This window comes from Akebia trifoliata, chromosome 15 (genome assembly GCF_017979445.1).
Source record: "Akebia trifoliata isolate Shusen 1 chromosome 15, ASM1797944v1, whole genome shotgun sequence".
NCBI lineage: Eukaryota > Viridiplantae > Streptophyta > Magnoliopsida > Ranunculales > Lardizabalaceae > Akebia > Akebia trifoliata.
Genome location: NC_141389.1, coordinates 1,538,391 through 1,554,734, shown reverse-complemented (window position 1 = coordinate 1,554,734; position 16,344 = coordinate 1,538,391). Strand labels below are relative to the sequence as shown.

At 35.2% G+C, this 16,344-nt stretch overlaps 1 protein-coding gene across 1 annotated transcript; it reads left to right on the top strand.

Moving 5' to 3' along the window:
- The first annotated feature begins 4,153 nt into the window (after positions 1-4,153).
- LOC147383821 (selenoprotein O) lies at positions 4,154-11,209 on the top strand. Its single transcript, XM_086425681.1, has 8 exons — positions 4,154-4,572; positions 6,222-6,331; positions 7,289-7,345; positions 7,452-7,751; positions 8,461-8,708; positions 9,399-9,705; positions 10,068-10,341; positions 10,851-11,209. The coding sequence occupies exons 1-8, from the start codon at positions 4,195-4,197 to the stop codon at positions 11,103-11,105; spliced, it is 1,929 nt and encodes a 642-aa protein (XP_086281807.1). The 5' UTR covers positions 4,154-4,194; the 3' UTR covers positions 11,106-11,209.
- The last annotated feature ends 5,135 nt before the right edge of the window (positions 11,210-16,344 follow it).

Sequence of the window (16,344 nt, the reverse complement as noted above, 5' to 3'; positions counted from 1 at the left end):
TATCAATCGTGTATTGATCCAATAAGGAGCCGATCTAATAATACGTTAGAAAGTATAAAAATTATGTTATTTATTTCTTGAGATATATATTTTATACCTAAAATTGGGTTTGACTCGATTTGGACCCAATCCAATTGATAATGGATCGAATCTGAATCTTAATATTTAGATCTGCTAGGTAACCCGATCTTATAAGAGTTCGATTTAATACTTTTTGGATCAGTCTTAGATCTGATCCTTATTGGATCAATACCAAATCAACCTCAATTTGATCCATTGTCGGCCCAGTGGATAGGGCTTTAAAATGGGTTGGTTCTTCAAGTATATCCGATTAAAAAATGGTTCAAATATGGGTGGATGTCCCTTGACCCGAGTTGGATCCGGGTCAGATATGTATCCATTCTTATATTCGTTTAGATGCCTAGATCCGAATAATCTATTATTTTGTAACTTATATTTTTTTCAACCAACAAATGTTGGACGCAATGGCCAATGCCTTCCTCCAAAAAAATGAGAGGTCTAAGTTCAAGTCACCTTTTTTTAATTAATAGATCAACCAACTTGAATCAATCAATTTAGTAGGATTTGGATACGGATTTAGTGAAAGTGAAATGGTTCAAATTTGTTTTTGGCTAGTAGTATCTGAGTCGGATCCGGAATTCAATTCAGATTTGGATTCAGATAAAAAATTCAGATATGGATATATTCCCTAAACCCCATTTTAAGTCCCAATTTGTGGAGTGTATGTGTTTGTGTGTACGATAGAGGGCATTAAAATCTCGTCTTGTGGCAATATATCGATCAAGAGAATATTTCGTCTTGTGACGATATATCGATCCTTACTGAAGTCAAGATGGTCTTAATTAAGATATTCTAAACTATTCTTGAAGATTTTAGGGGTCGATGTTTCATTACGACCAAAAGAAAAAAAAAAAAAGGAAAATTACTATAAGAGGGTTAAATATTTTTATATTTATAAAAAAAATATTTATTTATAAATTATCAAAAACTAATTAAGTTGTTGGATAATCCAGCATTTTAATAACTCGTTGGACTGTCCAATGTGTTAAAAGGAGTTTAAATTGCTGGGGTGTTAAAGCAATCTATTTTAACAGATTAAAACATTGGACAGTCCAACAAGTTAGTAAAACCCTAGACTGTCCAGTGGCTTAATTCATTTTTTAAAAAGAAATAATATATTTTTGATAAATATTAAAATATTTAACCCTTTTTTATTAATTTTTTCAAGAAAAACAATACTTATATCAAAATATTCGAATGATATGAGATTTTGAATCATAACTAAGAAATGCTCTTCCAAATTTACAGGCCCTTCTTGTAGAGTGAGATTTTGCAATTACAATATTTTATAGTATATTATTTTGTGAGTGCAAGGTAGTGCTTCATGAAAGAGGACAAATCCAAACCTGAATCTCACATTCTTCACTGAGAAAAATGAGAAATTAGAGATTCAATATGCTTAAATTATGTTGGAAAAATAATATGGAAGTTAAGAAGATTGATTGTTCTTCAAGGCACGTTGTAACATCATTTTTTAAAAACATTATTTGCCTCCTGATATTAAACCAAGAATGCAAATGGGTTCTAATAAACATGTTTTCAAGATATAACGAAGTCCAATCTCTCTGTTATTTTTAACTATTTTTGCACTAATAGGAAAATAACTGAACACTAAGAATTTATGGCTAAAAAACAGATTTGAAAATACCTAAATATCTGTAAAAGAGAAAAAAAAATGGGTTCTAAAAATTTTAATTTATAAAGTGAATTTTGTTTTCTTTAAAAGCCCCAGGAATGTAGTTTTCAGCAATCATCTAAGGATCCTTGTTGGATGGTCACACCCTTCTAAAATGGACCTAGTTTGTTTATAAGAGAGGAAGACAAAATGAGAATGCGCACTAGAAATTATTTTTCAAAATTTTGCGAAGCTTTCTCACCTACAAAAAATTCGTTCATTTTCATTTTTCCATTTTCCAATTTTTTTGTTTGTTTTTGTTTTTGTTTTTAACAATGCTCAAGTAAAAGTTGACCTTGACCCTAAGGGGTTAGCCTTGATAAGCTCCTTGGGAATAGTAGGTCAAGTGTTTGAAACCTCACGAAGCTATGACTTTCTTGGGGCCACCTTCCAGGGTTCGATTGACTCTTGACTCAACCGGTTGCATTTAGGACTTTCCAAAGGGGCGGTGCATGTGATTGCGGGATTTGTCCCATCCAAAGGGTGGGGATAATAATAATAATTATTATAAAAGAGCAAAAATTAACCTTAAAATTTTATATCTCCTTCAAACCCCAATAACACAATATTATTTTTTAGGAACAGAACACTATACATATTTTGTTATTAGAAAAAAAGCTAAAAGATAGAGTGCTCCTTACAAAAAGTCGAAGACAATGGATTGAAGATGAGGTTAATAGATTGCACAAAATTTACCCTAAAGATTACAAGCTTGAAGATGGGTGAATTTTGCATGAAATATCAAATATTTTTACTACAGGTTCAAAGGAAGAGGGCATTTAGGACATTTTTATCAATTTCAGCAATAGAATTAGATCAACGGCATACCATTAGTTTGAAAACACAAGGTATCTCAAATACTCACTAAAATTTATAGGGACATGTCTTTTTATCACCCAAGGTTCATTCAATTAGTTAGTAAATGGATTTAAAACAATTATTATTCACTTGTCTAGGGTTGTCAATGGACGGGGTACCAATCAGATCGTGTTTGTCAGGGATGATCAAGTCGCACCCACAACCTATCCAATAATAATTGGATTGGATCTTGTTTAATTGTTTTTATTCGATCTATGGATCCAAATAAGATTCGATAATATAGAATCATATCTAATATGATATACCAAGTATATATATACATATAGGGAAATGTTCGGCACCCAACATTTTGCCCAACAATTTGCCCAACATGGGTTAGAAGTTTTGGAATGGGCTGATTTTTGGTGAGGATGATCTCTATGGTCCTCACAAAAAATCAGCCAATTCCAAAACTTTTAACCCATGTTTACAAGTTGAAAAATCGTGGACCGTCCATTTTTTATAAATCATTTGTGATGCGGTTAGAAGTTTTGGAATGGGCTGATTTTTGGTGAGAATGATCTCCTCACCATAGAGATCATCCTCACCAAAAATCAGCCTATTCCAAAACTTCTAACCCATGTAGGACAAAACATGTTGGGCAAATTGTTAGGTGCCGAATGGGACCCATACATATATATAATACGATTTACATAATTTCTCATAATTTATTGAATCAAACATGATTAAGCTAGAATGAATCCGATATGGCATCAAATGAAATCCTTATCATAACCCAAATCCTTGATCCAAATCAAAAGTGATTGGTTTAGAACAATTTGAATTTTAGATGTGACTAGTACCATTGGAAATCCTACCATGGTTTTAGAAATCATCTGAGATCAAGATGACTCTCTCAAGTCATCTCATTTAAATAAAATCTCGAGATGAAACATGCTTGAAACAAAAAATATTCAAAATTTTGGTGGATTTTCAGGGAAATCAAAAAGAGAGAGACCTCGGTGTGGATTGTCGGACTGTAAGAGTTATATTGCTAGATTTGGATTGTTTGACTTTGAAGTAACTTCCTCGTCCTTTTTTTATTCTATAATTTTTTTCTCCTCTTTTCCAAAAAAAAAGACGATGGTTGCAATTGTTCATGATGAATGCCTTTGACTTTAGTCTTATCTAAAATACCCGATTGTTATTTAGATAAAACCCCATATTTTCATAAATATTTGATAAACTCTTTGTTCTCAAATAGATAATGCGTCGAAACATTGAATCGAAACGAGATTATAAATCATGTTTACATGTACTTGTCAAGATAACTTCATCCCATTCAAACCCCAACCCTCGAATCATCTCGGTATTGTTCATAAACAAAACAAGACAAAAAATCAATTTTGAAAACTATGAACCCTAGACTCACCCACCAGATTACCAGATTTGAATTCATCAATCATCATGTATGATTGCCAATTTTTTTTTAATGTGCCACATGTCATTCAAAGCAAACTTGAAGTAAAGATACAATCCAACTCCCAAGTGTACAAAATATGCACACCTTTTAATGACCTAACACGTACTTCGGAAAGAAAGAAAAAACAATAAGAGAGAGTGTGAAAAGAGAGACAGAAATGCTCGCCCATTTATCTTTCCCTTCCTCACTTCTCTCCTCTCTCACCTTCATTCGTCGTCCTCTCCTCTCTACTATCTCTCCGGCACCGCTTTATCTTTCTCCGGCAACTTTTCGACGGAAACTACACTTCTTTCCGTCTCACTGCCGGAGATCTTCAATCGCTGCGCGTAGGATCGGTGAGAATTTCTTGAGCAACTCTTCAATGGATTCTTCTGCGAGAGAGAGCAATTTGTCGGTCGAGGCAGTGACCGCTGATCTGAAGAATCAGAGTTTGGGGAACGATAGGGTTAGGTTGAATCTCGAGGATCTGAATTGGGATCATTCGTTTGTTCGTGAGTTGCCTGGAGATCCAAGAACCGATACGATTCCACGAGAGGTGATTTGTTTTAAAGTTTAAAAGTTTAAACATTTTTGGGTAATTTTTTTGGTTTACTTGATTTGGTGGATTAGATGTAATTTAGTTAGTTGATCTCAATCCTAGAACTGAACCGATACGATTCCCCATATAAAAATCATAAATTGCTTATTGGATGGGTGATTTAGATGTAATTTTTTTGGATTTGTTAAGTTGATTTGAACCAGAAATTTGGGTGTACATCAAAATTTAACCTTTACTTAATGTTTAGTTGATTTTAGTTAGTTGTTCTCAATCCTGGAACTGAACCGATATGATTCCCCATATAAAAATCATAAATTGTTCATTGGATGGGTGATTTAGATGTAATTTATTTGGATTCATTAAGTTGATTTGAATTGGAAATTTCGGTGTGAATCAAAATTTGACCTTTGCTCAATGATTGACGAATCGGATTTCGGGTCCTGATCAAATTGGATGTAGAATAATAGCTCTAGAAGAAAATGTTGGTTGTGATTCGAGGAGTTATCGTTTGAAAGCTAAAGGAATACTTACAATTAATATCAGTATGCATATTCCTGGAATTTTTTTTACCACTTTTGAATATAGTGAGGGTTATAGGTGTTATTGAGTGTATATTTTCCTCCACTCTCAGGTGTGTCATACCCGAGTTAAGCCCCATGACCCACTTGTATCCATAGTTGTCCACCTCTCCAACAGGTAGTTTTTTTTTGTAGTGGTTGGTTAACATGGTATCAGAGTGCTAGGTTTGTGTAGGCCGCAAGTTCGATTCTTTCCACCTTTATGAATAAGGGGGAGTGTTCAGTGTATATTTTCCTCCACTCTCAGGTGTGTCATACCTCGACGAAGTCTCGTGACCCTCTTATATTAGTAGTTCTCCCTCTCTCCAACAGATTGGTCTTTTGGAGTAGTTGGTTTGTTAACATGCATGCTAATAGATAGGGTCGTGCTTATAAATATGGTGTCTGTGGAAGCTTGCTCTCTCACAAAACGTATGACTCGTTCTTTCCACATAAGGCTCGCTTTGCTGTCCCTATACATTCACTGGTTAGCAATTTTGACTCTTCCGTTCACAGAATGAAAGCCTTTTTTACATTGATTTTTAATTCTTTGGATGTGAGGGTCTAACTTGCTAGCAGTCAGCCTCGTTAGCAGGAAGGGCGATCAGTCAGCTTTTAATGCCAAAATGGCAACAAGTTGCTCAGTAAAAAACTTCTTTAATCTGACAGCCAGTAAGCAGTTAATCATCCTACTTGAAAACCAAGTGGTTAGCTGTTTAAGAGTTCCTTGGTTTTGGTTCCCTGTTTGTAGTTCGTTGGTCATCAACGAATTGTACGGTGCCTAAATAATAGTGCTATCCCTGCACCAAAGACGCCAAAATTCTGTCATCATTTATTTTCCTTTTTGAAGATTTATCTATCTCAATACCGATAAAAGAAACTTTATCTAAAATCTGACGGGGGGAGCCTTGGGGTGGGGGGGGGGGATGCTTGCTGGCATAATTGCTTGTCGTTTCTCAAATTTCTCATCTTATGCCATTTTTTCCTCATAACGAGTAGAAGATGATATCAAACAAACAAGGACCAAATTAATATTTGTATTGACTGGGTCAAAGATCAGATATAACCAATTTACGATTTTTATTGCAGGTCCTGCATGCATGTTATACAAAAGTATCTCCATCTGTTGAAGTGGAAAACCCTCAGCTTGTTGCATGGTCAGAGTCAGTTGGCGAGTTGCTTGATTTGGATTCTAAAGAGTAAGTCTCTTTATGCTTCCTGGCAATTAAAATGTCGTAATTCTGTAAAAGAACCAGAATATTTGGTTTTTTTTATTGTACCGGCGAACTGGTGATTGGTGAAAGTTACTCAATCTCCGTTGACCATATGCTGTATCTTCGGTATTGAGGCCCCCCCGCCCCCACCCACCCACATGCACACACAAAGAAAAAGAAAAATAAGAGCCATGTTCGGTTGAAGTATCCATTGAATGACAATGTAACCGGTTGATTACTAGAAGGGTTTTTCGCCTCCTGCCATAGAGGAGATCTGAAGTCTTGGTCCACTCAATCACCTTGGACTTGAACTTGAACTGGTTGAGAGTGATGAATCCGCACCACATTTAAGGACCTTTGAACCGAAAACCCCAGGTTCAATCATTCGACAGCTAAAAAAGAAGAAGAAAGGGAGATTGATCAACCTATTAGTCTTGGCTTATAGTCTTCAGGCTGGCTTGCTTTCATTAAGTAAGGTTGTTCAATCAACTTACTTCACTATTAATTAAGTGCTATGGAAATCTATAATAAGTCATAATGTAATGGCGGCGGTCCTTCCCTTCAAAAGGATTCATCCCTTAACAATGTGAGTCCATAAGGCCAGGTTTAATCACAGTGTCAAAGTCATTCTGCTCTGTTCAGCTATACCTAACACACTACACCATCCTTTGAGCTCCAGAAGGTGTAAATTTGCACCACAATAGCTGCTAAAATTGAGTGGCATGTTTATTCCACCTTATAAGCATTGGATTAGTGACCATCTAAGTAAGGCGACGCTGTGGACATTCTAGAAGTTCATAGCAATTCACCTACCCTACTAGATTAATTTCTATATCCTAGCGGGTTTTCATTTTCCATATGGTTGTTAACAGGTTCAATTCTTTCCTACATTTGGTGCATCATTAACTATACATCTAACAGTAACTTATGTTGGAGTTTCAGATTTGAAAGGCCAGAGTTTCCGCTTATTTTCTCTGGGGCATCCCCTGTGGTGGGAGGGTACGTATTCATAACTTGTTAAACCTTTCCTTTTTTATTTTTTCTTTTATTCTCTTTTCCAAAAAATAAAATTATTCACTCTTCGTGACTGATTTCACTTTGACAGGTTTCCCTATGCTCAATGCTATGGTGGCCATCAATTTGGCATGTGGGCCGGTCAGTTGGGTGATGGTCGTGCTATAACCCTTGGAGAGCTTCTGAATTCTCGGGGTGAAAGGTGGGAACTTCAGCTTAAAGGTGCTGGTAAGACACCGTACAGCCGGTTTGCCGATGGGCTTGCTGTTCTGCGTAGTAGCATTCGAGAATTCCTTTGCAGTGAAGCAATGCATAGCTTGGGAATCCCAACAACCCGGGCACTTTGTCTTGTTACAACTGGAAAATTTGTCACCCGAGACATGTTCTATGAGTACGTCTTGCAAAATCTGGGATATCAAAAACCCATTTTGCTGATTGCTTCCCTTCTAAGTCTTACCTTCTGCCATCTTTTTTAATGGAATTTTTTTAGTTTTATACTACAAATATTAAGAACAAGTCAAAACTCCTGTAGACTTTCCTGGGATGACTTGATATTCTGATTGGGGGGAAATAATTGAGGTGCCAAGGAAGCAGCCATTGCATGATTGCTTCTATATTGTAGACAAGGTATTTATAATATCAACTAGAATGTGGCATGAACAAACACGCATGTATCAGGAGGGCTTATTTGTAATTTAATATATTAAATAAAGGATTTTTGAATATTACATAATAAAAAGGATATTTTTTTAATTTTGAAGACTAATCAATGTGAATAAAGGTCGTGGGAGTGCAATTTTCTTGGTTTTTGAGTATATTGAATAAAGGATTTTTGAATATTACATAGTAAAAATGATATTTTTGTTAATTTTGAAAACTAATCAACGTGATTAAGAGGTCGTGGGAGTGTAATTTTCTTGGTTTTTGACCAAAATGATCCTAATTATATTAAGTTTAAATGTAAAAGTGGGGGCATTTGTGAGATCCAAAATTTGGTTGTGGACCACTTTTATTTTGATTTCTCTCATTATAATAGTAAAGATTTGGATAGATCACGCCTTTTTTTATTTATTTATAACTTTGATGTATTTCTTGTGCAGTGGCAATCCAAAGGAAGAACCTGGTGCAATTGTTTGCAGAGTTGCTCAGTCCTTTCTGCGGTTTGGTTCATTTCAAATACATGCCACTAGAGGCAAAGAAGACTTGGACATAGTTCGTGCTTTGGCTGACTACACCATCCGGCATCACTTCCCTCATATTGAAAACATAAGTAAGAGTGAGAGCTTATCTTTCAAGACAAATGAGGAGAGTGCTTCAGTTGTGGATTTGACTTCTAACAAGTATGCAGGTGATTTTCTTCTCTCTCTACACGCACACGCACACGCACACACGCTAGCCAGCTAGAGTTTGCCTGTGCCTACGGCATGGGCACATGGGCATCCTCTTTGGGGTTATTGGGGTAAAAGAGGAAATATAATAAATTTAGAGGGGTATCATTGAAGGGGAAGGGGGGTTAGCAGAGTGGGAACCCACTGTTGTTTTTTATTTTATATATATATATATATATATATATATGGTTCAAGGGCCATACGAGAAAACATATGTAAAAACAATGTAACATTAATAAATTTTCAAAATATGGGTTAGAGATTTCGGATTGAGCTGATTTTTTGTGAGGATGATCTCTATGATGGGAAGATCATCCGAAAAAAAAATCAGTCCAATCTGAAACTTATAACCCCATTAAAAGTGATTTAGAATGTGGACCGTCGATTTTTTGCCAATTTTTGTTACTAATTTGTAAATCACTTTTGATGGATTTAGAAGTTTCTGATTAAGCTGATTTTTTGTGAGGATGATCTTCTCATCATAGTGACCATCCTTGCAAAAAATCAGCTCAATCCAAAACCTCTAACCCATATTTTGAAAAACCATTGTTTTTTCATATGTTTTTACATATGGCCCTTGAACCGCCCCCTATATATATATACTTTGGCATGTTAACATTTGTATATTGTTCAACTTTGGATGCAATCAGCTTGGACAGTTGAGGTTGCTGAACGTACTGCTTCTTTGTTTGCAAGCTGGCAAGGGGTTGGTTTCACTCATGGTGTACTTAACACCGACAACATGAGTGTACTCGGTCTCACCATTGATTATGGCCCTTTTGGGTTTTTAGATGCCTTTGATCCAAGTTATACTCCTAATACCACGGACCTTCCGGGAAGAAGGTATTGTTTTGGAAACCAGCCAGACATTGGTTTATGGAACATTGCACAGTTTGGCTCAACTCTATCATCTGCCAACTTAATCAATCGTGAGGAGGCAAATTATGCCATGGAAAGGTACCCTTTTTTTTAGTTCTTGGAATGGTTAGACTCTCTTCCTGATTGAAACAAGAAGGTGACATGTGCAAACATACATGTATCAAAATGGCTTTTCGGTAATCAAAACATTGATTACATTGTAAAAAATGACTTTTTTTGTAATTTTGCAAACTAACACGTGATTCTTAGGGTGGTGCTTCTTGGTTTTTGACCAAAATGACCTTTGATTATATTAAGTTTAAATGTCAAGGAGAGGGCATTTTTGAAATTCAAATTTTGGTGTCGAACCTCTTCTACTCTGTCTTCTCTCATTATACTAGTAAAGAAGTACCAGAAATTTGATTGCTAATGATCGGTTTCATGTCCTTGACTTGTAACAGATACGGAACTAAATTCATGGACGAGTACAAGTCTATAATGACCAGAAAACTTGGCCTGCTGAAGTACAATAAACAATTGATCAGTGAACTTCTGAACAACATGTCCGTTGATAAAGTTGACTACACGAATTTCTTTCGGTTACTCTCTAATATTAAAACAGACCCTAGTATTTCAGAAGCCGAGCTGCTTGTTCCTCTTAAGGCTGTTTTATTAGATATGGGCAAGGAGCGGAAGGAGGCGTGGACCAAATGGGTGCAAACCTACATACACGAGGTATAATTTATCCCATTGTCTGGCTATTTGATTCAATTTTCATTATTTTCTTTCTTTCAAATGTTCTTTTTGTAAATAAAACTTGAGAGCTGCTATTAGCATCCCAACTTTTACTTATTACACCCAATTTCTTAAATTTTTTGTCACACCCTAATTAAAGATTAAAACACACACTTCAAACATTACAGAGGTTTGGTTCTAATAATAATCTCAACATCACAAAACATAATAACACTCATTCAAACAATTTCAGTAGTTTACAATTATGATTAGGCTCATATAAAATCTTGAACCCAAAAAATAAAATTGGCACCTCAAACCATTTACTTATTTTCTTTATTTTTAATTGGTGTGTAATAAGTGTAAGCTGGGGTGCCAATAGCCAGCTCTCACGGTTATAAAGATTAACAATCATTTGACTTTTGATTGATTTCGTCTTTAAGTATATACTATTTTCTTAGCATATCCGATATTTTTTTTCCCTCACAATCTCCTTTCTACTCCCAAAGCTGGCTGCGAGTGGCGTTCCAGATGAGCAGAGGAAGATTCAGATGGATTCCATAAACCCTAAATTTATTCTCCGGAACTATCTATGCCAGAGTGCCATAGATGCGGCTGAACAAGGTGACTACACGGAGGTTCGTAAGGTTCTGAAAGTTATGGAGCGGCCATATGATGAACAACCGGGAATGGAGAAATACGCACGCCTTCCTCCTGCATGGGCTTATCGGCCAGGTGTGTGCATGCTGTCTTGCTCTTCTTGAAGAGATTGTTTGATTAGTTCCCAAATTCCAAAAGAATATGTAACTGTGGTTGTACATATAGTTAGATCAATCTCTGCTTCTACAATAAAATATAGTTTTTTATATGCTGTTGTTTCTGGAGTTTTGCTCTTCTTTTGTGGATTGCTTCTCATGTATGTACTTTGCCGAAACAATGGCACAATGTTTTTACATGCCATTGAAAAATATAGAGATGGGTTATGCACTTCGCTTACTAAGTAAGTAAGATTTGAAATCTTTCTATGGGTCAATTGGCAATCCCACACTACAGCCCTCTATATTTCATGGACATAGTATAATCCACAATTTTCGTTTTCAAAAAAATATTTGTTTTTGCGCTTGATATAGGGTTTTGAAAACCAACAGCTACTGAACTCCCATCAAACTTCCAAATTTAAAATCAAAGTTTCAAATCAAAGTTTCACGTAGAAAATTAGCCCTTTTAAGTTTAGTTCATAGAATTTTGTCCTCTACATCCCTATCATATCAGATCATGTTTTTAGATCCCACAAGGTGATCTCAATGACCAAAATCTTACCTAGTAAGGCTAGCTTTACTCTTATGACTATATAAATCCAGTTCATAGGTCAGACCAGTTGTCTAGCTTCAGAAATTCTGGTGGTGATGAGGAAGTTTGTCTTTGGTTTAAGGATTGAACGATGGCTCGAGCCTAAAAAAATTGTTTTTTAATATAAGTTTTCCATGAAATCTAGAGGGCTGTAGTGTTGGATTGCCATTGTAGTAATAATCCATTAGAGCTCAAGGAACCTTAGGAGCTGTTTGTTTACAAAATACAAAAATGAATTTTTTCAGTGATTAGCAAGTAATTAAGCACGAAATCATTGAATTTTCTGTCAAATATAATTTTCAACTTCTTCATGTCGCTTAACACTAACTGCTGCATGCGCTTAACGCATTCATTTTAAAAAGAGTCGTGATAGCCTGACTCCCCCACGTGGCTTACTCAAAATACTCACGTGACGTGGCATATGTTAATAGAATCATAGATTTTCTTTCATCGGGATGGACAACTGCACAGATTTATCAATAGTTTCAGACAACTTTAGCCTGATTGCCTTCTCTCTCCATTAATAGTCCAAACCCATATTGAGCCTTGGTTTTGACGTCTAGTCTATCCATGGCAAAGACTGAGTTGTTTGAAATGACTCAAATCGGCTTGGGGATGAAGTAAACCATTTAACTCGGGTTAAAGAGGTCAGAGAAAAAAAAAAGTGAAATTAAAGGGTGTATTATTAAAAATTTGAGATTAAAAGGATAAAAGATGAAAAATAATAAAATGAGTTAAAAGAGTTAAAGAGGAAAGATAGTAAAATTAGAAGAGGTGAAAAGGAAAGACTTGTAGTTGGATGAGACACTTATCTCCCACAAAACTATAATAAAATGGGTCTTATAATTTTGTTTTATTGTGTAAATTAGAGTTTGCCGCCTGTGCCTACAACACGGGCATCCTCTTTAGGCTTAAAAGGGTAAAAACATGAATAAATAAAATTGGAGGGATATTATTAAATTTTTATAAAGTTAATGGGTAAAAGATGAAAAATTATAAAATGGGTCAAAGAGGAAATATAATAAAGTTAAAGGAGTGAAGAGAAAAGTAATAAAGTGAATTCACAAAAATCGTAGTTCAATGAAACGTTTGTCCCCCCACAACATTGTAGCTGAGAAGAGTTTATCCCTTACACAAAACTGTAGAATTGGTGGACCCTATAATTGTGTTTTATTATATATATATTAGAGTTCACTCTGCCTATTGCATAAACATCCTCTTTGGGGTAAAAGGGGTAAAAGAAGAAAAGTAATAAAATTAGAGGAATATTATTAAAAAAACTTTGGGGTTGGAGGAATAGTAAAACTAGAGAGATATTATTGAAAAAGTGAAAGGGATAAGGAGAAGGAGAGTAAAAACAATAGAGTTGAAAGGGTAAAAGAAAAATAAAAAAAATATGATTATTGTATCTTGATGAGAAGTTTATCCCCCACAAATGGGTCCTTATTGTTGTGTTTTATTATATAGAATAGAGTTCACCCATACTTATGACACGAGCATCTTCTTTAGGGGTTTAAGGGGTAAAAGAGAAAAACAAATTGGAGTGGTATTATTAAAAAAAATCTTTGGGGGTGAAGAGGAAAAATAGGAAAGATAGAAAAATTAGAAAGGAAATTAGTAAGGGAGCAAGAGAGTAAAGGCAATAAAGTCGAAGGGATAAGAGGAAAATAATAATGTTTATACCTCCTACTCCCCACACACAAGTAAGTGCCACCATTATATATATATATATATATAATATAGCACTATGTGAAAAAAGTCCATATTTGATGGTTTTAGCCCGTCAAATTTCTCATCATCCTGTCCAATATTTTCTTGTAAATTTTTTTTTAGACAGTCCTGAACTATCAAATTATTGTAGAATGAGCTTAAAAAGAAAAAAAAATCCATAGAATATGACCGTCGAATTTGGAGGTTTAACAAACAATAGCACGGTCCTCTAATTCACCAATCATAATAAACGAAATAATAATAAAAAAAATCAAAAAAATAAAAAACAAAAGAAAAATCATAAAATAAACTCCAAATTAAACTAAACAACTCAAAATTCATATTATATATTGAAATTCCATTACTAAACAAGTTCTAATAGAAGCAATTGGACATTAACAAATGAAATTGAGTCATATAATTGCTTAGAAATAAAACACAATCAGATGATGCCTTTCATCTCTTCTGGCTCTCTCCGCTCTATCGTGTTCTCTTATTTTCCTCAAGGTTTGGATTTATCCTATATTGTCATTATTTCCTAAATCAGATACTCCTTATTGGTTCGATTTTGAGATGGTTGAAGACTTCACCGCCGTGTCAGAAGTTTTTTATGTGATGTATACTCAAAATTTCAAGTTTAATGATTATGTCACATGGAATCAATCACCATATATAAACCACTACCATAAAAAAGTCAAAGAGAGTCCCATATTCTTCCATGCCTCATGAACACAAAATATGATTACCAAGATATCACTCCATACCTTCAATATCAAAAGTTCATTTACAGAAGTGTGACGTTTTTCTGATTCCAATGCCGGAACTACAAAACAATAAGCAGAAGAAGAAATCAATGATCATACAGAAGATGAAATACAGACAAAGCATGCTGTGTAGTTAATTAAAAAGAATAATACTAAACTAAACATACTTAACTGATGTGGAATGTACACAGAACCATAGATTTTTTTCCTTGTGCACAAGTTTTTCTGTGGTGGAGCCAATGATCTCATTAGCACGCTTCAAACTTACGTAGCAATATCTTCCTATAGAATCCTGAATTCACAGATTATATTCCTTCCACGTTAGAAGAAACCTCGAAATGATCTTCTTTAAATTGCTTGGAATAATAAATGGGATTCAATTGTCAATGTAACTCCGAATTTTGCAGAAACAATAATGGAGAAAGGGATTAACATGGTTTTTGGGTCCCATAGGATTTGAAAGTCTGATAAGATCTTCCCACAGATACCATATTTCTAGATTTTCTTTCTGAGTAAATTTACTAAACTAATTAATGAATACAATTAAATCTCTTTAAGCATGTCCGTGACTTTATGGCATTCTTAGGTCACTAATTAAATCAATGAGAGATATCGATGCAAGACTCACCCGAGCAACAATGCCTAGTTTCTCCAACTTTTCTATTGCGTGATCCACATCAATGAGAGATATCGATGCAAGACACACCGATTGTCAAGATCCTACATACCACATTACCATAAGATGCTAAAAGTTTGTAAAAATAAAAATAAAAATAAAAATAAAAAAAACGTGGGGAAGTGTATCATACTTCTTTTGTAGTTTTACTCAGTTCCATCAAAGTATAAAATGAAATTATCACCTCCTTGACAAAGTATACTTCTTTTGTAGACCCTAATATGAAATTATTCAATGAAACTAATTTCATATTCCTTCCCCAGAGGACCATAAATTGCAGGAATACTCCATAAGATCCTATTTGATGCAGAAAAACCAAATTCTGACTTCATCAAACACTCAAAGAAGGAGCAAAACGAATAGAGGGAGCATCTTAAACTCTCAAACATAAAAAACAAAAAAAAAAGTGAGCCCATTCAGTGAAGGGAGCACTTTCCCAACAGCCTACAGAATACAACAACATAAGTCACGTCCTTCAACAAAATACAGCCATTGTGCACTACTACAATTAATTACAACTCATAAGTAATTAACAACATACCAAGAGAGCACAACATTAGATACTTAAGAACTGAAACTCCCTTGTATTTTGATCCTAGTTAGAAGGCATTCTACCATTTGCATGAATCCCAATGAGGATTAATCCAGATCTAGAATTTTTTTACCACTAATAGACCAATGAGATCTCTATAAAGAAAAGACACTAAAATCAAAAGTTCCAATGCTTGTTGATAGCTCACAGGAAATGATAAAAAAAATAATAGGGTATTTTAGAAATACCTCATGAAATTGGTGATATTAGGAAAGATTAGATTTACCCCCCTTGACCGTAAGTCAAAAATTGACTTAATGTTCATTGTAGACACCCAAATTTGAGCGGGCCCTCGACGCAAAGTGCCCCAAAAATAGCAAAAATCGGAATGGGCTCCGAAGTCCAAACCTACCAAAAATCCAATAAATTTTGTCATCTTATTTTTAATAAACGGTCCAAGGCCTTTCACGTGGCCCACGGACCAAATCTCTTACCATCCTCCTAAACCCAACTCAACCCAAGTCTAAGCCTATTCAACCCAATCCAAACTAAACCCATCACCTAAGCCCATCTAAATTAACCCTACCCATCAAAACACCAAAGCCCAGTCAACCTAAACCCAATTCTCTACCCAAGCCCAAATCATTCAACCCAAACCCAATTCTCTACCCAAGCCCAACATCACAACCAATCACCTAATATGACACATGTCATTACCCCCTTCCACCTCCCTCATCCAACCAACCAACTCCATTACTTCCCCCCAAAAATTAATTCAACCCATAACCCTACCCTAACCTATCCTATCCATTCTCTCAAATCAAACACTTATAACCTATCACCCTCCCTTAATCTACTCTCATCAGTTCCTACAAAACCCATCTCTACAACCTACACTTACACCCATCCTCTCAAATCAAATACTCATCCTTTCCCATCAACTCATCTCCACCCTTCATTTCCACCCACTT

Bases quoted from the DNA above. Each gene is read 5' to 3' on its own strand.
- LOC147383821 (XM_086425681.1), top strand. From the start codon at position 4,195: ATGCTCGCCCATTTATCTTTCCCTTCCTCACTTCTCTCCTCTCTCACC. The intron at 9,706-10,067 runs GTACCCTTTTTT...GACTTGTAACAG, and splicing joins GCAAATTATGCCATGGAAAG to ATACGGAACTAAATTCATGG. The intron at 10,342-10,850 runs GTATAATTTATC...CTACTCCCAAAG, and splicing joins TGCAAACCTACATACACGAG to CTGGCTGCGAGTGGCGTTCC.